The sequence below is a fragment of the Eucalyptus grandis genome, chromosome 1, assembly GCF_016545825.1.
Source record: "Eucalyptus grandis isolate ANBG69807.140 chromosome 1, ASM1654582v1, whole genome shotgun sequence".
Taxonomy (NCBI): Eukaryota; Viridiplantae; Streptophyta; class Magnoliopsida; order Myrtales; family Myrtaceae; genus Eucalyptus; species Eucalyptus grandis.
Window position 1 is genome coordinate 45,818,635 of NC_052612.1, and position 23,310 is coordinate 45,841,944.

General features: G+C 38.2%; 2 protein-coding genes across 8 annotated transcripts; one reads left to right on the forward strand and one right to left on the reverse strand.

Annotated features, from left to right (window-relative positions):
* Positions 1-2,765: 2,765 nt before the first annotated feature.
* Positions 2,766-5,866, reverse strand: LOC104445780 (myb family transcription factor PHL5). 7 transcript variants are annotated; one of them, XM_039310061.1, is made up of 8 exons: positions 4,931-5,866; positions 4,815-4,833; positions 4,638-4,730; positions 4,465-4,541; positions 4,328-4,367; positions 4,179-4,233; positions 3,984-4,053; positions 2,766-3,762 (listed from the first exon to the last, which is right to left on the reverse strand). In XM_039310061.1, exons 1-8 carry the CDS (start codon positions 5,537-5,539, stop codon positions 3,571-3,573), a joined length of 1,155 nt encoding a protein of 384 aa, XP_039165995.1. In that variant the 5' UTR covers positions 5,540-5,866; the 3' UTR covers positions 2,766-3,570. The 7 variants fall into 7 exon arrangements, with proteins under 7 accessions (XP_039165995.1, XP_039165974.1, XP_039165993.1 ...); XM_039310040.1 differs by having other exon boundaries at positions 4,638-4,833; positions 4,931-5,594; positions 5,676-5,860; XM_039310059.1 differs by having other exon boundaries at positions 4,638-4,833; positions 4,931-5,527; positions 5,676-5,720.
* A 12,537-nt stretch (positions 5,867-18,403) lies between these two features.
* LOC120287807 lies at positions 18,404-19,585 on the forward strand. Its single transcript, XM_039301218.1, has one exon. It carries the CDS (start codon positions 18,491-18,493, stop codon positions 19,319-19,321), a length of 831 nt encoding a protein of 276 aa, XP_039157152.1. The 5' UTR covers positions 18,404-18,490; the 3' UTR covers positions 19,322-19,585.
* The last annotated feature ends 3,725 nt before the right edge of the window (positions 19,586-23,310 follow it).

Consider the following 23,310-nt stretch of genomic DNA (forward strand, 5'->3'; position numbering starts at 1 on the left):
TTAGAGCCAATCTCTTTATCTAGTTTCAAATGAAAGAGTTTAGAGTGTGACTGCCAGGTGACGGTGCATGGAGAGGAGGGATGGCGGTACGTCCTCGCCTCAGTCCCCTGATGTGCGTAGGAGGGGGCGTGTCTCTTGTCCCACATCGCTTAGGGAAGTCTTGGGCTAATTTATAAGGCTTAGATTTTCTAACGTGTGTAACGTATTTTAAAATCGTAAGCGATGTGGGACAAGAGACACGCCCCCTCATAGCGAGAGCCCTGTGCTCCCAAGGGGGAGCGTGTGACGGCCCAGGCAGCGGTGCGCGGGGAAGAGGGATGGCAGTGCATCCGCACCTCGGTCCCCGAACGTGCGTAGAGAGGGGGCGCGTCTCCTATTCCACATCGCTTAGGAGGGAGTCCTAGATTAGTTTATAAGGCTTGGTTCTTTAAACGCATTTTAAAGCCGTGAGGGCTGAAGACCCAAAGCAGACAATATTACACAATGAGAGGCCCAGGTCCTTACATAGAGAACTAAAACACTTCATAGGATTCGAGATTTGGTAACGCAAGAAAAAGTTAGTCTTATCTTATGTCAACAAAAGTGCACAAGATTTTTTCAAGAAGTTTGGAATGCTTGATTACGAGTCAATCTCTACAGGTAATGATTAAAATATGAAACTATGTGCTATTGGAGGAAGATAATTAAAAAATTCAATTATGCATAGGCAATTGCTAAAAAGCCTAATCTACCTAACTGAAACATGGCCTGACATTGCAATGGGAGAAACCACAAAAGCCTCTAAGGCCAAAAAAAAAAAAAAAAAAAAAAAAACCACAAAAGCCTCATTAGGATGCAGTTGGATGCATACTAAGATTACTAAAGGAGATCTTTGATCTCAGAATTCTCTGCCTAAACTATAAGGTTAGCATATAATGTCGTGCTAACTATGCTGGTGACCATGACACACGATGTTCAACTATTGGATATGTGTTTCACCTTTTGATTGTGGAAAGTGTCATGGTGCAGTAAGAGGCAATAAAAAATATCACTATCAATCGCAAAAGCTTAGCATAAAGTGATAGCAATGGTGGCACGGGAAAGTATGTGTTTAATGCAGATTATGAAATACCTACATCAAGTAATTGAATACCTTGTAGTGCTCATTTGTGATAATCAATCAGCCATATGATTGGTAGAGAATCTGATCCTTCACGCAAGAACTAAGCATATATAAATACATTATGACTTCTTGCATGAAAAGGTACTAATGGGAGAGAGAGAGAGAGAGAGAGAGATGGAAAGCATAAAGACAAGAGATCAAATTGCAAATATTTTCATCAAGGGACTTGGGACTATAGAGTTTGAAGAGTACTGAAAGCAACTTGGCATCATCGCCAGATTCACATTGAAAGAAGAGTAGAAGGTGAGAGGAGTACTGAAGGAAAAGCTACACCACCTACTCTATCCATTTAACTATTTAGATTTTTATTGTTGCAAAGTAGGAGATAGTTTGGCAATAGGGTGTAGAACTGTGTGGCTAATAGATTGGACGCAAGACACATCTAGTATTATTCAGTAATTTATGTATAACTATATAGGGAAATAAAGCCACCTACTTCCTACAAGTAGCTGAGAAGTGCTTCAGTTTTGGTAAATGTATGAAAAAAGTATACAAAAAAAATAATAACAATAAAAAAATCATTGTGTTGCTCTACTAGGACTCCTGGTGAAGTGTAGTCGATCCATCCGAATCCATCAGCTTCAACATAGCCCTATTAGCGGGTCTTCTCTGTGTCACTTTCGTATGGCACTCTCAACCTATGGCAAAAGAGTCCACCTTATTCTTGTTCTGTTTGAGAACACCGAGCCTGCAGATTCGTCGTTTACGGAATCACATGACTGCTAACTGCTAAGTACTAAACTGGATTTGACCTACAAGGCTGCAAACAAGTGGCTGTCCTTTCGAAAGTCTTCAAGACAACCTGGATAATGTTAAGAACAGCTATAAAAAAGTAATATGATGATGGAACTTCCAAAGCTTGTGTTCATTGTTGTCATCGCAGGCTGTTGAGAGACAACTCCAGACAGGCAGAGGCTGCATCAGCATCATTCCTGAGCGCTGTTTCTTGTCAAAGAATGGGGTGTCACTAAGATTTAGCCAAAAAGGAGGGCATTGCGGTAAATTATCCAAAGATCAGGAGATCAAAACTATGAAGATGCTGTAAAGAGAACAGCATTGATGGCCAGCTGAGGATGATACATAGTGATAAAAAGATCAGGAGATCGTGTTGAGTCCTAAAGTTGTGAAAATCTACTAAACGTGCAATCGAATTATTTAGAGATGCAGTCGAATCCATTTCAGTAGTGCTGCTGACAAGAAGATCACCGTTGATATACTTGTATAGAGATAAGCCATTAGGAAGAATCTCTCCCGGAAAATCAAATTTAGCATAAGCTGGTTGATGACAGCATGCATGTGAAGCTCTGATGCAGTAATCTGTTCCTATTCACGTTGCCCCAAAATGTTGTTTAATTTCTGGAGTTGTGCCCACCTTTATTCTGAATTCTCAGGTTACAGTGGCAAAAAAAGAAAAGTTACAAAGGTGATTTCGCCCCTAATTAGCCCAAATATGTTGGATCTTCGAAATACATCAGCGCCTAGGTAATTTGAGCCCTAAAAAGACGTGTAATATAGCTGCAGCCTGGATTTGAGTAAAATCTGCTAAGTTTTCAAAACCTTGCGCTTCAGTATGTCATAGTCAGTCTGTGAATCAAAATCCAACTTTGTTCATAATGTAATGCTTCTTTAACTACGATATTAAATGAAAACAATCAGAAAAAATTGGCCATTTTGACAGGAACTAAAACAGCAGTACCTGTGATACCCCATGATGTGGTCTTAAAGTCTGCCAAGAGACATTAGCATCCAAAGGGTGCAACCCCGTATGTGCCTGTCTGGTGAGCATATACTTCTAGGAGAATGAAACAGAAGATTCACCGAATTGCTTAATATGTTTGAAAACCAAAATATGACTGCAATATTCTTCGGCAATTCATTCTCATTCCCCAACTATTGATACAATGCGACATCAAAGTTATCAGACAGTTGCAGATAAATCACACGGTATATTCTGCCTAAAAATCCCACAAGCCAAACACTCCAGAGGCACTTTCCCAGCAATTCTTTGTAAGATCCCACCTGTTCGATATAAATTTTGAGACATTATACACAGAGAAACACACTTCCCTAAATCAACACCTATGAGACATTTCTTTGGCCTTCCAGAGCTCCAAATTAAGATAAAGCATTATCTGTTACATTCAATTTATAGTCGGTACACCACAGTAGACCAAGAACAACCATTCAGTCTTGACAACCATTGTCTTCTTCACTGTAGCAATTGGTTGCGCAGATAGTATTGGCAGAAGGAATGAGTCCTTTCATCTTCCTTGTTCCTCCATATTGACATAATTTTTTCTTTATCATGCTGTTTAGCAGCTTCTGATTCACTTTTTCCTTTCTTCCCCGGCTGGAAGGGATTGAGACTGCAGCGGATGGTAGACCAGGAAATTGTGCTACCTGGGCAGCTAACTTATTTTGGATGGGAAATGAGTATTATGAGTATTTTGAAGACCTTCTGTGGCTGAGAAATGAACATCTTCGAGACTATTCACACTTTCACTCTTGGAGGGACCATTGCTTGACTTTTGTTGCTGATCAAACATCATCCTCAGTTGTCTCCCTTGCTCTTCAATTTGCAACTGCAAAGTCCGCTGAATCTGTCAAAGATATCCACAGAAACTCTTGTTTTAGAAATCAAACTTTAGAATGATGAACCGCAGGCAAGTTGAAGAAAACAAAGAGCGCAGTTTAAGAGGCCAAACTTTCTTTCATTGAATTCACTTCTCAAACTGAGAAAGAAAGTAAATTTACGTGATGCCTTTCAAAGTCTCTCCATCATCTGCCCTTTCTTTACTTTAAGAAAGGATCAGAACTTCACCTCAAGTTGTTCATGGAGACGCCTTTGCACATCCAACTGCAGTTGTAATGCCTCTCCTATTTGCAGGCTGCTGCCATATGTCAAACTCTTACATTAACACCCGAAGTAATGTGCTCGAGAGGGTATATCTATCTATCTCAAAGCATGGTAAGAAAAATTGCAAATTGCAGAATATATGGACTGAGCCTGGCTTACTTCTTGATATCGATTTGGGGAACTTCATTTGAGCTAGTTCTTCTAGCAGTCCTCCCTATCGTTTAGTGAAAAGCTTTTAGGACTAACAGCTGAGGGGTGGGAATTAATAAACATCATTAATACTAGATTGCTAGAAAAAGAGGATTAACCTTCTGCAGAATCTGGCATGTATTTTGCAATTCGATACTTCTGCATCGCAAACAAAAAGAATGCAATATCTTTAAGATTAAGGTTTACTGTTGAGTTCATGGCTCATGCGAATAAGAAGTTTCCCAGTTGTACATACCTGCAAATGACTTTTAATGTGAAAAATTGTTAATCCATCTGAATCCATCAGCTTTAAGATAGCCTTTGGAGTCGCCTCTGTATAGGATCAATCATCGGATTATCAAAATGAATCTCTCTTCAATGAATCTCTCTTCACTTATTGTTTAAACCGATAAGCTATTTATCACTTACTTTCAGCACCCCCAAGGAGATTTACACACTCAACGAACTTCTCGTGCAAATCTTGAGTCCACCTAATTCTCGTTTTATTCGAGAGAATGGATCCTGTTGACATGGCATTAGCAGAAGGGAAGTTTGAAGGCTGTTTTTCCAACTGAGAAGAGAAGCTGAGTTGTGAGAGAAGATGACCTGATGATCTGCAAGAGACCTGCAAACAAAGGGCTATTCATTCTAAGTATTGAGAACAAAATGCATAATATTAGTCAAGATAAGCAAAAGCAAGACACATAATAGAACGGTCAAACCTTTTGGTCCCTTTTCTCAGCAGAGGGACTTGAGAGACACCTCCAGACAGAGGCTGCGCTGTCCCCAAGCAATTTGTCTTGTCCATGAGCAAGAACCTTGCTCTGCTGCGAATTGGTGTATTGGAATTTATAGCATTTCTCAGCTGCTCTATCATACTCATTGCTGTAAGGAGACTTTGCAATGGCCTGCCCTTTCGACTCAATAAAGGGGTCAGGCTGATCTTGCAAATTGATTGTGAAACTCTCCCTGGAAGATCTGTACAGAGGGAATTCGGTATCACATGCTTTAGAAGGTTGTGAGCAATCTGATGAACTGCTAACATCATATCCACGCTGCTGAAATCCCATGCAGTGCTCGGCTGCATAGAAAGCAGAAGCTGGTGATTCGAAACAGCTCAACATTGTAGTACTTGATGATTTAACAGGTCCAAGGTTCTCCGACTGCAAGCATGAACCCCTAGTTGTTGGCTGAGCAGAGATTCCAGCATTCCAAGGCGGTGGCGCACTGAGTACTCGAGAGTGATGACTGTTGCGCTCGAAGTTGTCACCGCTAGTCAGTTCATGGTTTGACCTAATCATATTGTGGCTGTATATCTCCTGAGTATACATCCTCACAGGGTTAATCTGAGTTCACTACAAGCACGAACAGGAAGCTGATAGATTTCTGTTCAATCGAAAACATAATAGACTGCATCAGCTCTCATGCCATCATGATTTTCTTATTGGATTACAAGCTTCACAATACCTGAACAGAATGGTCATGAAAGAGAAGAGAGGAAGATCATTTAATTGTTGTAGGTATGTGGAATTCAAATGACTAGCCTGGATCCCTTCTTTATATTCCTGGAGGCTTCAGCTATAAGATAAGCATAAAAACATAGATTATTCTATAACCTTTTGTTTATTCCTAAAATGGACGTGAATGAACAATGCTCTGTTGATGCAAACAAAGCACGAAATGCACAGGAAACAACAAATCGTTTAATTAAACAAAGAAAGTGATCTGGTCTGTCTTTGACATTGCGTTGGGATAGGAATCAACAATTCTACAAACTGTGCAAACTAGCAAGGACCGTCATCATCTTTACTGCAGATTCTTTAAAATTTTACCCTCTGCCAAAGGCCTAAACTGCATAAAAACATTTCATCTGTGTGGACCAGAGGAATTTGTAGGTCCAGAGGAATCCTTCAAGCTACAATATTTGATTCCAGTGACTTTATTATTTGGTTAAATAAATTTTAGACTTCTGTCATGGGCATCTCTAACCTAATTCAATAGGAAACACTGGCATATATTCATAGAGACAAATCTCTGATTATTCTCTCTATAGATACAGATAGCACCAATGTAGCTTCGCAAAAAGGCCAATACAAAATAAAGTATCCGTATCTTTTCTACCAAAGGAGATGATAGATCCTCAGCATATGAGAATCCCTCTTGCTTAGTGGGTGTCTCAAAGTTACCAGAAAATTTTCTGGAGGTGTCATTTCTGATCTAAATTAGGTTACAGTTGAAGCGGCAAGATTCCACCACATGTGTTCAAAGAACCATTTCGGATAAAAGAGAACCACTTCGACCACATGACTTTTGTTCTATACTATATGTTGGCAATCATGCTGGTTGTTGATGCAAACGCTTAGAAGAGAAAATTATAATGACGTTAAAAATTTCTGATCTTACTTGTAACCTCAAATTGACAAAGCGTCGTTCCATCAACACAAGCAATTCCTTCTGATGCAAAATGATTTTTAGCACAAGTGCAATGCAGCCATAGGAGTCTCATTTGAGCTTGTCCAGTTCTAGTGTCGTATCTAGATTAAATGAGCCTTCTTGATTTGATTCTTCTCTCACTCAGTACAAGAAAGCACAAGCTGAATGCAAGCGCAAAGCAAGAATTTTACTTGGTGCAGGACTAAGAGGGGATTTCTCGTCAAGCCGATTGCGTGGTCACGAATGATGAAGATAACAACAACAAGAGTACCGATCGCCTTTGCCAGAGTAAACACAACCTGTCTACAAAACTATCCAAAATCAATCCTAGAAGAGCAAACAAATCGTGACAGCAATATCGAATCATAGTAAATGCGTTGCAGCGAGAGCTATAAACAATTAAGTCCTAATCTAAGCATTGGAATTTACAAACAGCCCATCAGAAGCTCCAGATAAGCTTGGAATCATTAGTCCTAATGATAAATTAATACATAACCAAGCATTAATTGTATAAATTATCTGAACATGAACTGCAATGCACTTTGTCCATAGATCGATGCGTCTTTCCAAGAACTCGAATTGAAGTGCTTTCCGTGATCTCCTGTTTGAAGGCAGAAAGGCTGATCCCAGATTAAAAATCTTGATATCCACGTATGACAAAAATATATCGGGTAGCTTTTGGACCTTATCAGTCAAAAGGGTACATTAAAGTTGAAACTGTCTTGTTCACAGATTATTTTAATTCCTAGCAAATGAGTCAGTACGGTGACCGCAATTTCATCTCCAAAGAGAATGGATTCAACGGTTTGTGAAGCAAATCACTGATGGAGAATAGATGTGGCTGGTTACGGACAGCGCCCCAACTTGCGAATTTGCTCGTAGAGAACCCTGTTCCATTCCATTTCAAGGTCGGAAGAAAGAAAAAATCGAAGGTATCGAAACTAAAGTGGAGACACTTTTCCAATGCCTGGATAAGTCGTTTTCTCAACATCTGGAACCTTCTCTTTTCGAGGCAGCACGTAGAGAAGCTTGGCGTCATTGATTTTATGACCTACCGATCTTCCGTTTGTAGATTCTGTACAGGGTTTAATGGTGTAATTTCGGAATCTGACTACAGGAAATGAACTGTCAAAAGACGAGGTAATGGCATTGTTGAGGTGAATGTGAATCCAATCCTATTGATATGGCAACAGTTGCCTAATGGTTCTTTGGAAAGTAAATTCATTAGCTTATATGTGCCGAGACTCGGCTGCTTTTGCACAAAGCATCTAATTCCAGTGGACTTCTCTCTTCTCCATTCAAATGCGCAAGTTTGATGCGTCTATCCCAAAAAATAAATCTCAGTGGCCATGACCCGTGAGAGGCGGCAAGGCAGGTATCTAGAATTTGATCGTGCATATTGTTAGGATTCAGTAATAACTGTACAGGCTTTGTAAAAACAGGCCGAAACCCTACATGACAAGACAATATGGTGTTTCCAGGATTGCCAGGATGAGACTGAATCGTTTATGGTCCCCTCTTGTTCATTTAGACAGGAGAAGTAAAAAAGGAATTGACAGGTAAATCGGATTGACCTTTTGAGACCATGAAGGGACACAGCCTTTTAGCCGTCCGTCGTTTAGGGACGCCTAATCTCACGTAATCACAAACTTCAGGTTCTGGCATTTTCCCATAAGGACTAAGGCGTCCCTGTCCGGAGCCCAGGACTGCATGGGAGGACAGCACTATGTACTCCATTTAGCTTTATCCTGGTGGATTATCTGCAGGCAAATTGGGTTCCATGGAATGCCACCTTAAAGACAATTATTCAGGTACATATCTTTCTCGGATTATCAAAAAGAAAAACCGCTGTGAAAATTTGATACGCAGATGAAAAATGGAGGAAAAAAGACATGGGAATATCAAATAAAATCCTATCTCCTTGCCTGATCTTAAACTGTGCATCACGAGACACATTTATCGCACTTATTATGTTCCTAAAAACTCTAAAAGAGCTTCGAGAAAAAGTCTTATCTTGACGTCTCAAGTATCTCAATCGTGCCCACTTGAGGGGACATTCAGATCTGGCAATTAGAGGACACGAAAGAGATGTCTGAGGCCGCGAGCCCTGATGCGAAGTGCAGCATTTTCTTCCCCACTTTATGGAGGAACGAATAATCCAAAAGGATTGTACTAATCGAGTATTTTATCTTCTGTCATGCTTTTGATAATTGAGCTGAGAATATGGCATTTTTTTAATAACCAATGTGCCGATCATGTCAAAAAGGGACGATTTCAATGCACGGAAAACAGAACCTTTTGCGGAATTCAAATTCGAGTTTTCTTTTCAGATAGGAAATTCCTATCTACATATGTAGATATATTCACAGGGAAAAAAATACAGTCCTCTCAAAATTTCTAATGAAAAAAAAATACCGCATAAAAAACAGTCGAACCAAATGATCTCCATTCATATGCTTTTATTTTGCGGAGATAATGACCGACAGAAATTCCGCACGGAAAGATATACCACACCAATGAATTATCGAGAGAGAATGCAATATAACTATACTCTCTCTCTCAATAAACAATGAATCGATGATCAACAAGAATGCTTACAAAGGACTTTTTTTTTTTTTTTTACACTGGTGCAGTGTAAGTTTTACTTTTGAAGAAATGGGTTTATTCTTCTTGCTATGTGCGCCCGCAATCTTTACCAATTGGAGCAAATACCAGAGAATGTGGAGCACAAACATGTTGGCAGGCAGGCAGACAGGTCCAAGGTAGAATATCATTTAGGTTTGGATAGGTCTTCAATGACTTTGGGCTTCAATCTGTAGTTCTTGTCAAGGCCCAAGCACCTTGATTTTGATCACCTTTATGTCCACGCGGTACGAGGTCCATTGAATCTTTTGGGCTAGGATTTAAGTGAGCTATTCTTTGGTGTCAGGATCAGGAACATGCAGTAACAACCTAAACCATTCCATTCCATCCCTATCCTATCTCTCTTGATCATAAATAATACCGGTCAATCCAAATCGAACACTAATGTTTGGGAGTCGCACTTGAGCATTCGAGCATGAGATCGAGGTTGAGGTCCAGCGGCAGGCTTAGCATCGATGGAGGCAAGGGTGGGGTCGACAACAAATAGATCAGCTGGTAGTAACATGATTGAATCACCTAATCTACCGATTTGTTAGGATGCCTCAGCTGCATACATCGCTACACTTTCACTTAAATACATGTGACTTGCTATCAAGAAAAGAATTGCAATAGTTAAATGATGAAGAGCAAGATTAGTCAGCTGTATCCAATTTGACCTATGGACGAATATGTTTTGTGCTTGTTTGATCATCTTCTTAATATGAAATTGTTGGGGAGAGAAAGGTTCCAAAAAAACCTGCTATTGGAGGAAGACCTCTTAGATGGTGAATGCTTGATTGAATTGATCAGGTCATGTAATAAAAAATTTAGGTCAATGGATAATTCGATTTGTAAAGAAGAGATGCCGGAAATGGGTTGGTTCAGGCCATAGACGCCTCATAGGGTTGTCGCCGCGGGGGGTGACTATTCATTAAGGGTGTCAAAAACCGAATCAAATTGAAAAATTCAATTTTTTTCAATTAAGTTCTTATTCAATTCGAATCTTATTAAAAATTGATTTTTTTAATTGGTTCGATTTTTATAGGTTCGATCAACCGAACTATAAACTGATAAAATCTAAATATTTCCTTTTTTTTTCTTTTTTTTTCTTCTTCTTCTTTGTTGGCCAGTCGCTTGTCATGGTAGCGGTTGGCAATCAGTTAGAGGCAAGCTTGAGCCTTGCCATAGGCCAATGAAGCTCACTAGATTTTGGCAAGGTTGAGCGTCGCTCGATCTAGCCACCTGGTTGGGGTTCGAGCCTCACCCTACTTGTAAGAACTAGTGGGGCTCGAGCTTACCGGTGTTAGACGTCGGCCACCACCATGGCCAGCAACTGACCAATAAAGAAGAAGAAGAAAGAAAAAGAAAAGAAAAATTTTAAAAATCGATTTTTTTTTTTTTTAAAAACTTATAGAAATGGGTATATGTAGGAAAAAAACAAACACAAAAGTAAAAAAATCGAAAAATCGAATGAAACCGAACTGGGATTTCAGTTCGATTCAGTTTTGGTTCGAATCGGATTTCGATTCAATTCAATAAATTTCCCTATCGATTTGGTTCGGTTCGGTTTTCAAAAAAATGAACCCGAACCAAACCATTTACACCCCTACTATCCATGACCAGCGCATGCCAAGAGCTAAGTTTTGTGAGAAAGATTGGCGAGATTATCTTCGTTTCCTCATCAAGAAGATGCAGCCAATTGCATCTCTTCTGTTCAATTGACACTTGATGAACTTAATTTTTTTTTTTTTTTCTGGTCGGTGACACTTGATAAACTTATCAACAACAATTTGGACTAGAGTCCAGATTTTTGGCCACGAGATTGGACGAATTCTAAGGGGGTTTGTTGTGCTTTTGAGCTACTAGTCCTGAAAGAAATGATTTCCCCTTCTGGGAACTAGCCACCACTGTCATCTACTTCCCATCCGGAAAAAGTCTTGAAAATCTTAATATGCCATTGCCCACCTAACCACCTAACAAGGACATTAAATGAATGTTAAGGAATCTAGCTTACCATTCCGCGTAACTTGTGGCATCGGTTAAGCTGATGCGAGGAAGATGTACTTATAATAATAGGATTTGCGCCTCGATGATCTATTGATTATATACGGATCGTACGAAAACAAGATGAGTAAGGGTTTGCATTATCATATAATAGGTCTGTCGGTGCAAGTCTATACTTACAATCAATCGCAAAGCACGAAAATGTCAATTAGAACACGATTTTTATGTGAAGGATCAGGAGGGAAGAGAAAGGGTATGGGAAATTCGATTTTGCTCTTGAATTGGGGGGAAAAGACGGGAAAGGGAAGATTAGGAGGGATGATGAGAGATTAAAGAGGACTTGGCAGTTGACTTTTATGTAACATTCTAAAGCTCCCCGAATTTCCCCAAATATAGAGGGATGCGGAGGAGTTTGAGGGATCTGATTTCACTTGGGGTTTGTATTGAAACTCTTAAAACTTATTACAAAAATGCAAACAAGTTTAAAAATTTTCAAAAAATTTAATTAAATCCATCATCACAAAAGTACAAATGAGCTCTAAAAACTTCAAAATATACACACAAATCCTTAAATTTGTCAAATTAGTCCAATTAAATCTTTCCATTGATTGTACTTTTTGAAAATTTTAAAATTCGATTGTATTTTTCTACAAAATTTAAGATTTAATTGCACGTTTTAAAAGTTTTATAACTTAATTATACATTTGTGATAAGTTTAAAAACTTATTTGCACTTTTTGAAAGCTTTTTGAATTAATGGCTTTTTCATAATAAATTTCAGGATTTCTAGTACACTTACCCATTTTTACTTTTACCCTTATTCTATAACTACTCCTAAATCTGTAAAAAGATATTCACCAAATGCACTATTTTCCTTTCTTTGCCCTGGCTTGCACTCGCAACCTAAACCCATCGTTATCCAATCCCTTCCGTTCTTCCATTTTTTTTTTTTAAACTGTTTTTTTCTCTCATAATTATTTCAATCTCCTACATGTTTTCCCCCTTTGTAGTTGACATGTTACTTACTTTGTTCGACATTTACAGTTTATAACATGTTGCTGTAATGTCATTTATAGAAGTGTTATTGTCATCTGATCTCATGTTACCTACCATAGATTTACTATAGGACTTACACGTTAGCAAAAATACATGGCCGACGTTAAATAAGAGCTCGCACAGTCAAAGCATTAAGCTAAATGGCCTTACTTCAACTCCTAAAAATTAAGGGGAAAAAAATAGGTGAAATTACGTAGATAAATATTTCCCTTTCTGAAAAATATTTAAATATTTGCATGTTTCCAAAAGTACAACACATCAAAAAATAAGAAATCAAGTCCGACTAAAAAAATATAAAAGGGTCTTTTTCATCACATATTAATAAGACGTAAGTATGTGATGATGATGGGACAAAATAGTCATGCATAGTAACTTTGTGGAAAATGGCGGACCGGCAGCTTTTATTTTCTCGCCAAAATTCCTGTACCTCATAGCAAAATGTCTTTCATATGGACATCGACACATGGTCGATCGAATTGTGAATTATTAGTGTAAAAAAAGATTATTAAAACTCTCCAGCTATCAAGCACCATGCTACACTGCCACCGAAAGCTTTGGCGGATCTTTTGCACATTCTTTTTATTTTTTATTTTTTTTGGAGTTTAAAAACAATTTGGTAGCTTTCAATCCATTGGAGAATTCGTGCCGCAAAATTATAATGATCTAACTAATTATCTGATAAAGCCATCGTTTTAAGAATAAAAGGCAGTTGATGTATATACTGACAGATGAAGTGGCCAAGCTGTCAACTACACCGATATCATATGATATGCGCAGTAGCAGCAAGACACCCCCGCCGTTGCCATAAGATGCAATACTCAAAAAGAAAGCTCCAAGTTTAATCTTCGCACCACGGACCCACCAACTCACACTGTTTATCATCTTCCTCGTACGGACCTACCCTATCACAGCTTCACCGACACTCACCCATCGCTCCCAATACCTTGATTAACGGGTTAGACAGAACAGATTTGAGACTCAATTAAAAATATGGGAGCTTTTTTTTTTTTTTTATAAATAAAAATCTACTATAAAATTCAGACTGGACCGAAATATTTGAGTTTTTTTAGAGTATTGAGCCTTTGCAAGAATCTAAGACTGTTTTTGTTATATTATTCTAAATATTGAGGTTGGTATGAATTCTCCCAGAGAAATAAAATGTCAAAGATTTGATATGGTAATCATATTATCCATTTGGGTTTACAATTTACATTGAGTTTGTTTATGTTTATTCAAACCTCTTGGTGTAGGTATGTTATCTGATTAAAAGAAAACACAATATAGAAAATTGCAATATTTATCAAAGAGAAAATATTATGTGAGACCGGCTTTACATGTTATTAATGAGACACTTCATTAATTGGCTCTCACATATCTTAGTGACCTATTAATTTCAATTTTTTTCTCACCTCCATTGCTTCTCCCCCTCCGTTACACTCCCTTCCTCCCTCCCTTCCCTTACTTCTTCCTTTACTTCTTCCTTTAGGCTCTCGCCCTCCCTCCCTCCCTCCTTCTTCCTTCTGCTGCACCCCCATAAATCTAGAAATTGCTTACACTCCATTAACAAGCTCCGCAAACAAATATGTGCACAACAAGATAACTGAATTTACAGGGAAAATTCACAAGCAAAATCCCTTGAGCTTTTAGAGCTCATTAGGAATCAAAGTCAAAATTAAAGCTCAATTAAATTTCTTTTCCAATTCTCTGTTTCTTTTGCAGATAAATCTCAAGTTATTGAATGAAATGGAAGGTGAACCTGCTTCAAGTTGTAGAAAATTTCATAAATTTACACCCGATCTCGAAAAACACAAGCAGTTACAGCTTGTAGAATCCCCAAGCCCGATCCTTCCTCTCTCTCTCATTGTTGTTCTTGAGAAGATGAAATGCGAGAATGCAATCACCAATTTCGGCAACCTTGACCAAAGCGCACTTCAACAGCTCCCTACTCTACAAGCTCGACGGCCGACCCCCCACCATTTGGTATCCATGAACTTTGGTTGGAAGCTTTACGGCAGCGACCTTGACCAAAAGAGAGGGGTTAACGGAGGTAAGAAAACAAATCAAATTAATGGGTCCCACTTGGACACGTGCTACTGAATTAATAGAGTTTCTCATTACTAATGTGGAAAGACGATCCCACCCAATATTTTCTCGTTTATCGAATCATAGTACATGTATATAAAATGTTTCAACCATGTAAAATAATATGAATCGATAAAAGAAGAAGAAGAAGGCATAGAGTAAGAATGTAAATTTCCCTCTATAGTTTTCTTCCATTTATCGAATTCTTCATCATTTGCATAGAATTTCCCTTAAAGTAAATGTTTTTTTTTCTCCATTTGCTCCTCTCTATTTATACAGATTTAGAGGTGATTTAAGATCATCATCTTTTAATTCAATACGTTTCCATCTTCTCCTTCTATGGATATTCTCTCTAATCTTTTTTGTAATCATTTTATGTCTGTTTTTATGTTTTCGCAAGAGTTGGATGGATATCTCATCATCCATCATGTATGGCAAAGAATATCGATGGATATCTTGTAGAAATATGCAAAGTTGAATCTGTATTTTTAAAGGAATTCACAAGCGCGCCCATAGATAATGAAAATTTGCTTGGTCCATCTCATCTACCCCCATCTTGGAAGGTTGGCAACATTTGTTTTTTTGAGTATTTGACTGAACCACATCATGTCAGCCAAATTGAAGATAATGCCAGCAAGACCGACCGCATTACTCTTTATCAAAACGACTAAAGGTGCGCATCAATTTAAAAAGAACGTAAAACAATGAAATTTATCTTCAAATAGTAAAGCAAAGGACGTTTAAATTTTTCCCCGTTTTTTAGCGAATGAATTTATGTAGGAAGACCATATATTTTTTATCTTTAACCCGATCGCACACGAGAGAATAATAGATAGGGATTAGAATTTTTAAATTTACCTCCTTTCAATGATTCATATGTCACAAATTTGCCCTCTCTACATATAAAAGCCTCTACCATGTTTAAGAGACAAAACGCAACTTTTAAAACTTTGAAATCATTATCATTCATTTTTCACGAAATAAATGGAATCCTAAATTTTAAGAAATTTCAATCCCGAGATCTAATAGTCTTTTGGTACACGCATGAAATCCATCGCGAATCCATTCTCTCACGAAATCCTTTTTAATTAAAGCTTGCTCCACCAGTCTTATTAACCCCTCGACATCAACGTGTCAACAGCAAATTTCTTGGAGATCAAGCCCCATCTTTGTTTATGCTCAACTTGTGGAAACCCTCTTTCCGTCGGACTGTAGGTATAGCTCTACATCAATCGTGTTCCGCTTGGTAATCTTAGCTGACATGGGTGCTCATCTCATCTTTTGTTAACTGCTTTTCAATGCCAGATGATCGAATTTAACAGACGCCACCGTCGTTTAGCCGGATATTCTAAGAGCAAAATGCGCAAGTGTTCCGCAAGACGCCGAATTAGGTCTTATTCATATATATAGACTTGACCTAAAAGCTTCCTGCTTTTACGGGCTAGTCATTTTTATTTATTTCATTTCTTTGTCGTCGTGAGTCTCGTCAAGTCAATAAATGTTTTCTTGATTCCCAAGTCAACAATCATTTTTTTTTAAGACGTAGGTTTGTTGGGTACGTGATAGAGTTTTAGTGGGCATTATCATCATCCCATAGGTATCGCCATGACGTTTCGCATGGAGACGTGGTCAATGCATATCTCCTCCCACGAGTCTTCTAATCTTTGTCCACTAGTTTTCTTTTTCTTTAAAAAAAAAAAAAATCGTTTGGTAATGAGTTTTGCAATGTCAAGTGAACTAACATAAGATCCACCATTTACGATATAATTAGGCCCCATTTATTATGTAGAAAATGAATAATATAGAAATTATTTTGTTTAAACGATTGCTTACATTGCTTGAAATAATTAATCAATGAAAAATAATTTCGTTATCGATAATAATTTATATTTTAATTATTTTCGTAAATAATCAGAATATTTTTCATTCATTCGTTTATTCTTGTAAGCAATATGACCGATAATTTATCCGAATCATTTATTTTTCACGAAACAAACGCCTCATTAGTATGTCTTCCCTCCCTTTTCTATGCATTCGAGAAAATTAGAAATATTATAAGATGCCAAGCGTGCTTAGAACAAGTAGGGGTTTATGCCAATCATGCCAAGTGTTCACATGAACCCTGTCAATGGTATATCCCAAGTTCGAAGCAAGCTTTGGCAGATGAGCAATGTATTCGAGAAGGCGAGGGTCAATGAACAAATTCCTCGAAATTTCCATTGGGTTAGCAATGACTTCGGTTTTCGACCGTGCCGTTTCCGATTTGATTGTTCAACTTTGATTATATTACTCGCGGTTCGGTCTTGATCTTGTGTTGACATACGGCGGTTCCTAAACCCCTAACGTTAGGAACGTGACATCAAGCGGACTCAATTTGCCATTCCAACTTAGACTGGTGGCTGAGATCGAGTATTCATGCTTATAGCTCGACTAGGCTTGACTTTCGAAAGTAAACACATTATATAAGCTTAAGTTAGGCTTGATATATATGCACGAGTTTGAGCTCGAGTTCTGCCAAACCCTCTAAATTAAACACTTATAAAGGTTACAACATGAGGGCCTAGGATATGAGTGCACAACTACCAAGTTGTCTGGCCGCCGAATGAAATAAAATAAATAAATAAATATATATATATATATATATAAAACTCTGTACAAGCAATTTGGAATAGAGATATCCAATTATTAATTACTAAAAATAAATTAAACCCTGCTTGTTGACTTGATATATATAATTACAGTGGGAAACCGTAGGCTTTGCGCGGGGAATCCTATGACTAACTTTTTTTTCCCTCCCTTCTTGTTTGTCTGGTTTGCTGAAGTCGATGATTCTCCTTTTTCATGCGTTGCGGGGTTACATCAATTGTGTCTACGCAATCAACATAATTAAATTTGAGAAATAACGTGTGACTTCGACGGTATATCGAAACAAACGTTAGAGAATCTTCGCATGACTTCAACAGCCTTGCGTCAACCGTAACATGGGTCTACGCATACTCTATGATTCCTATCAAATGGATTTTAAAGCGTAGGGATTTTTCCTTTTTTGTCGTGGCTGTTGTATTAAGCAATTATATATGGTGGAATCATTTTTTTGATGACTTAAACTTTTGAGATAACGGTCGTGTGATGTTAATATTATTGTACGGGTCAAGAGTTCAAATCTCTATATCCCTCCTCTTGAATTTTGTTTGTTATTGTGTTAACGTATTGTTGCTCTTTGATGATCCATTTGATATGGGTTTTTCACGTATAATTCGACTTATGTACGAGACAGCGTTTTAAGGAATGATCGGAGATCTATAAACTTGGATAGTGAATTGATTGAACTTATCCGAATCGCTGGCATATCTGGAAACCAAATAATAAAGGATATATAATTATATGATTTTATCGGAATAGCGCCAAACTTTAAAAATCATGAAGATAGAACCCTAAATTTCCATATCTCTCTCTCCACTACTGCCTCAACTCTCCCACGCTGCCATCTCCATACTTTTTTGATCTGCGGACGTAGCCCTAATTTAGAGAAATTTGTACGTGGAGAATAAATCTCTGCCATTTTATTTGTATGGGTGTTGGTATGTCATCCTAAAATAAATGTACATCCTAAATTTACCGCCCTTAATCCCCGTACGTCATGAAAGAATAAGGTTAGATGCTCTCAAGAGCAAATGGTTTTTCTGGCGCTCTTATTACTATAATAATTAAATCACTAAACCTAATCTATCGTATGTACGCAATCATGTGATTTATATATTCAAGAATGATCTTTCCCGTGAACGAGGGAGCTGGATTTATTCAACGACGACAACAGTTTCGTTTGTTTTTATCATACCTAATTATTTGATTAAAAACATATAAATCCCTGTGCCTCGCATGTCTTCTTCCCTTTATTTGCTTCTTGCCACAGGCCAGCTTTAGATCTAGATTCTAAATTATCCACGACGCCTACAGTATTAAATAATTAAATCAGTGTATTCATCAATATAAAGAAGCAGAATTCTCTCCATATGTCCATCACTCCCGGCTCAGAGACACTTGTAGCTATACACAACCAGAAAGGCACCAGCTTTTGTCTCAAAAATGCACGTCAAGATCCTAAAGAAGCCCATGATTCCCAGGCTAAAGATGTCTGCTTCGCCGAGGCACAGAGCTTTCCATCCTCTGCGTCTTCATAGTTTCTCCATGAAGCTTCCACCTTCTCTCTTCAGCTCCATGAAGATGAAAACCCTCCTCCACACTCTCCTCAGTCACCTCCCAAGGCTCGCCATCTGGAAGCCCTCGCTTCTTGAGATCTTCCCAAGGAAAGAGCTTTATCTTGACATCATGATGAATATGCAAGCTTCACTCTCCAAAGCCTTGATCAACACCAACACCCTCATACACACTCTCATCTTCCCATACTTGAGGATGGTCATTCGCAGTCTCATACCAAAAGCCAAGTCCTTCGCGGTTACAATTGTGAAGGCTAAAAGACACCTTGCGGTTCACTCGCTCAAGTTTCCTGGGCTCAAGCGCAACAAGAAGAAAAGCCTCTATGGCTATGGTGGTTCATACAGGTTCTACTTCAACTGGTCTTCGAGGTCGCACGTCTTGCCTGCACCGGCTGCTGTTCTCGCCGGGTGTTACTCGAGCCGGCGTTTGTACTGTGACTTGGCAAGGAACAGTTCAGGCGCTTTGTACGGAGGTCACCATCAATGCGAGGAAGAAATTACCGGAGAGACAGAGTTGTCGAGGTACCTTCAGTGGCTGGAAGGGAAGGTTTTTGAAGATTCTGGTGATGGTAATGATAATAGCATTAATAATATTGACAATCTAGCTGAGATGTTCATTGAGGTGGGTCACGAGAAGTTCATACTGGAGAAGCAGGAGTCTGACAGGAGTTTCCAAGAAATGATGGCTAGGAGCCTCTAGATTGTCTTTATAAATCGAGGTCTGTAGTTTCTTTTTCTTTTTCTTTTTCTTTTTGTCTGGTGAGTTGGCTTTGGTGGAGAGGGCTTGTGTATATGTCAAGATGCAAATCTTGTTGCCCAGGTTTGATCCTATGTATAGACCGAGAGGATAGATGGAGGCGTGGTGCCCATCATCATTTTGTTCTTTCTTTTCTTCGGTATCATGTCGAACACTATCTTCGAATCAAGGTCTTACGTGCATAAATGCAAACTGAGTTCACCTCTCCGATCCTGTGTCCTGCCATCTACAATAAGACAATAGCTTTAGAGAAAAATAGCCTCTTCACGAGTTACCTCAATGAAAATATACAAAGGCATAATAACGAGATCTTTGATCTGACACATGTTTTGAGGTTTAGAACTTAGAACTCTTGCTACCGGACAAGCTAACAGAAGTCCACCTGTCCAGCAAAGAACCGGGCATAGAAAGAAAATAGAGAGAAGTTCTCGCTAAGGTAGCGGTAGAGTGATGGAGACTTCTGACCAAACAACCCAAGAGTCTGATTCTGGCAACTTGAATATAAGACTCCCAAAGAGGGCCCTTATCCTTATGCTTTAAAAATTAACCTCACGAAGCTGTAATATAAAGTAAAGTTTCCCTTTTCAAACTTTCGACATAAGTACACTAAACGCCATAAATTATAAAGTTAATTAACTGTCGCTAATGGATGAAAGATTTTCCACGTAAGTTGTTAAAATTCGGCTTGTGTGTTCAAATCTTATCATTACACGTGTAAATATGTTTCCGGCCAAAATGGACGAACGTATGAGAAAAACCCCTAATTATATTAATTAGAAAGGTTCTTGAGGGTCCCGAGGGGCATATGTCAATCGTCCTTCAAGTTAACATCTCATGTACTATTGATTTTTGGTGCATATGAACGGAGGATAGTAACCTGAATACATTCAAACGGGAGATATCAGTAATTGTTGCAGACGACACAAGACATGGACTCCTTCTGAGTAGTTAAATGTCATCGGTTCCTACAGCGGCAAAGTTAACAAGTTCATATAGAATCCTATTACGTGGGCCAACACTGCCGAAGTGCTAGTGACGTTAAATTTAGGGTAATCGCTGGCCTCCATTTGTAGTCCAATTTTCTCAAAGTTAGAAAATTTTCCATCGGCGTCGGACAAAACTAAGTTGAGTTGCGGTTGTTCCCTATGCTAAGTTCCAGCCCCTGACTGTAGGGACAGGGAGAAGGAGAGAGTTCTATCCAACGTCATTGAATGACATCATGTTTATAATCTTATGCATTAACTATACAATACTACTAAATATTGGTAGTTTATTTGTAAAATAAATTAAGAGGTACATTGTCCCATATCGAATTGATATGAGTGCACACATGGATGAGATTTGGTACTAATCAGAGATCATTACTTTTTATTTATTAAAAGTCGAATTTATAATTATATACGTAACTATTATGTCCTATTGAAACAGTGCGATTGTTCATAATAGAGTAATTGTATTTCTTTAATTATTTAATTTTGAATTTATTATTTCTGTCTTACTGTTATTAGGCGCTCTTATAACCTTTGAAATTTTACATCTATTTGGACATAATGTTTTAGCCTTTAGAAAGTTATGTCCGTTTGGATATAACTTCTTAATCTCATTGAAAGGTTGTATGCATTAAAAAAACATATTTATCTATTATATATTGGCTGATAATTGTGGGCATTGTTTTATGTTTTTGTCTTTCCCAAGTAAGTTTGCAAAGCAAGAAAATATTCGTTGGTTTCTCGTTGGTGGTGCTTCCTTGAAGGCGATTGTGCAGGCTTTGGGCATTCTTTCTGTTGCTTTGTTATCATAGTAGTACATCACGATCACCTCTCTTCTTTGATTGTAACTAGTCTCACCGAATCTAGGTGACTGAGATTTGGAGATCAAGAAATTCCATGCTACATACTCGGTTTGCTCGATAGTGTGATTCGAACTATTAGATTAACTATTAAGCATTGCTTTAAGGGATGCTAAAATCTCCGACGCAAAGTTATCATTGATTTTATCCAGAAGTTATGCCTTACTCGAGACATTTTGGCATAAAAGGATTTGTTGAAATCTTCATAAGTATTTCAATCTATAAGTTTTATTTTATGTGTTTTACCTTAGTTACTACCATTTCATATCAAGTATTTAACTTGATATGAAATTTTTATCCAAGTTATATATATATATGAAGAGATTAAAGTGGGTTAAATAGGTGGGGGTTTTCTTAGGTTAAAATAAATTATGAATGAGTTTTAGTAAAAGGGTTGGGTTGATGAGCGCATAAATAGGTCGATTTGGGTTTGACTATTTGCAACCCGATTCGACTTACCTAATTGACAGCTCTACCCTCTAGGGGTGATCGGGTTCAGGGTGGGTAGGGTTTAGACCTGGACCCTGTACCTAACCCTCTTTGCATTGAACCATATTCCTGACCCACCCTGTTTTTCCGGTCCGAGAACAGGGTTATCCCTGTTTATATTGGAACCCGTTTTGCATAAAAATTGTTGTACAATACTCATATGTAAGATAAAGCGTTGGTGGTGGTGATGATGATGATAAGAACCAAAGGTCACTATATAAGCATTCTCAAGGGAAACAGAAGAGAGTTCATCTTTCAACATGAAAATTTTTTGGGCATGTAGAGGACCATTCTAGACCAATATTACAAATCCAAGAGCAACTTGGCACTTTAAAAACCCAACAATGAATCATCATAGGTCTCTCATTATACAGTCGAAATACCAAGCCAAAGATAAATCAATCTTACACCCGAAAGAGTAAAAGCAGCAAGAAAATCCCCCTTCCTTGGAACTTGGTCACCTCTAGATTTAATTACCTCAAAGTAGGAGACACCACAGAAGGCCACCTGGACAGCTGCAAGTTTGAGAGGACAAAAGCAATAATTAAGTTTAGAGCATCCCTATAACTTGAGTGACCTTTCCATATGATCTCACTTTTAGTATTAATGTATCACACATACTAGTAAGTCAAAAATCCTACACAAACATGCCTTTACATACTTCCTAAAATAAGTTCAAATTATTCCCAATTAAGAAGCTTGAATCAGATAACTGTTGTAGAGTTACAAATTAAAAATAACAGCACCCTGTCCATAACCACAATACATACATGGCAAACAACAGAGACCAATGCATCACTTCTTCCAGAATGAAAGTTTCTTGTTATATGTAATACCTTGAACTATACATTCATTTCCATGAAAGAGAGGTGAACTATCATTTCTAGCTTGCAAATATTGACAGTGTGTAAAAGTCAAACACGAAGATGACCGTTGGAGTACCAGGTGCATACCTCAGAAATGAATGCATCAACCCAACGCAAGTATTGAGGAGCCAGGCAATAAAACCATACTGGGGAAAAACCAATGTCCATGAGAAAAAAATTAGCAATTATTGCAAAGTATTGAAGAGATACATGCAGAAAATTCATAGACCAACAACCGACATTAACATAAAAATAGCGCAAAACACTGTAAGTATGCCAGTCAACGGAATCAATCTCTAGTTTAGCACTCTATAATGAGCTAAGGTACATGGATATAGAAAATTCTAGAGACAATATGCAGTAGATAAAAAGCACTATAGCAATAATCAAGTTCAAGAAAAACCCATCTAGCTTCACGGGATAGAAAGAAACTCAATATAACTAGTCACCTCTATTCTTACTCTCTTTTTTCCCTTTCCTCTACCGAGCTCTGGACAACAACTGGCTCACCCCCAACGTCTCGCTGGCGGTTCCTTCTTAGAATTCCAAGGAAAACCCAGAACTCAAGATCCAAACTTGGGTCAAGTTCAAGAAAAACCCAAAACTCAAAATCCAAACCTGGTTCGAGTTCAAGAAACACCTAGAAGTTTAGAACCCAAAAGAGAGGAAGGTAACCCACAATTTTTAAAAACTCTAGGGTATCATAGGACGCGACGAGTGAGCCGTGA

Bases quoted from the DNA above. Each gene is read 5' to 3' on its own strand.
- LOC104445780 (XM_039310040.1), bottom strand. From the start codon at position 5,539: ATGTATACTCAGGAGATATACAGCCACAATATGATTAGGTCAAACCAT. The intron at 4,368-4,464 runs GTATGTACAACT...TTTGCGATGCAG, and splicing joins ACATTAAAAGTCATTTGCAG to AAGTATCGAATTGCAAAATA. The intron at 4,234-4,327 runs GTTAATCCTCTT...ACTAAACGATAG, and splicing joins CATGCCAGATTCTGCAGAAG to GGAGGACTGCTAGAAGAACT.
- LOC120287807 (XM_039301218.1), top strand. From the start codon at position 18,491: ATGCACGTCAAGATCCTAAAGAAGCCCATGATTCCCAGGCTAAAGATG.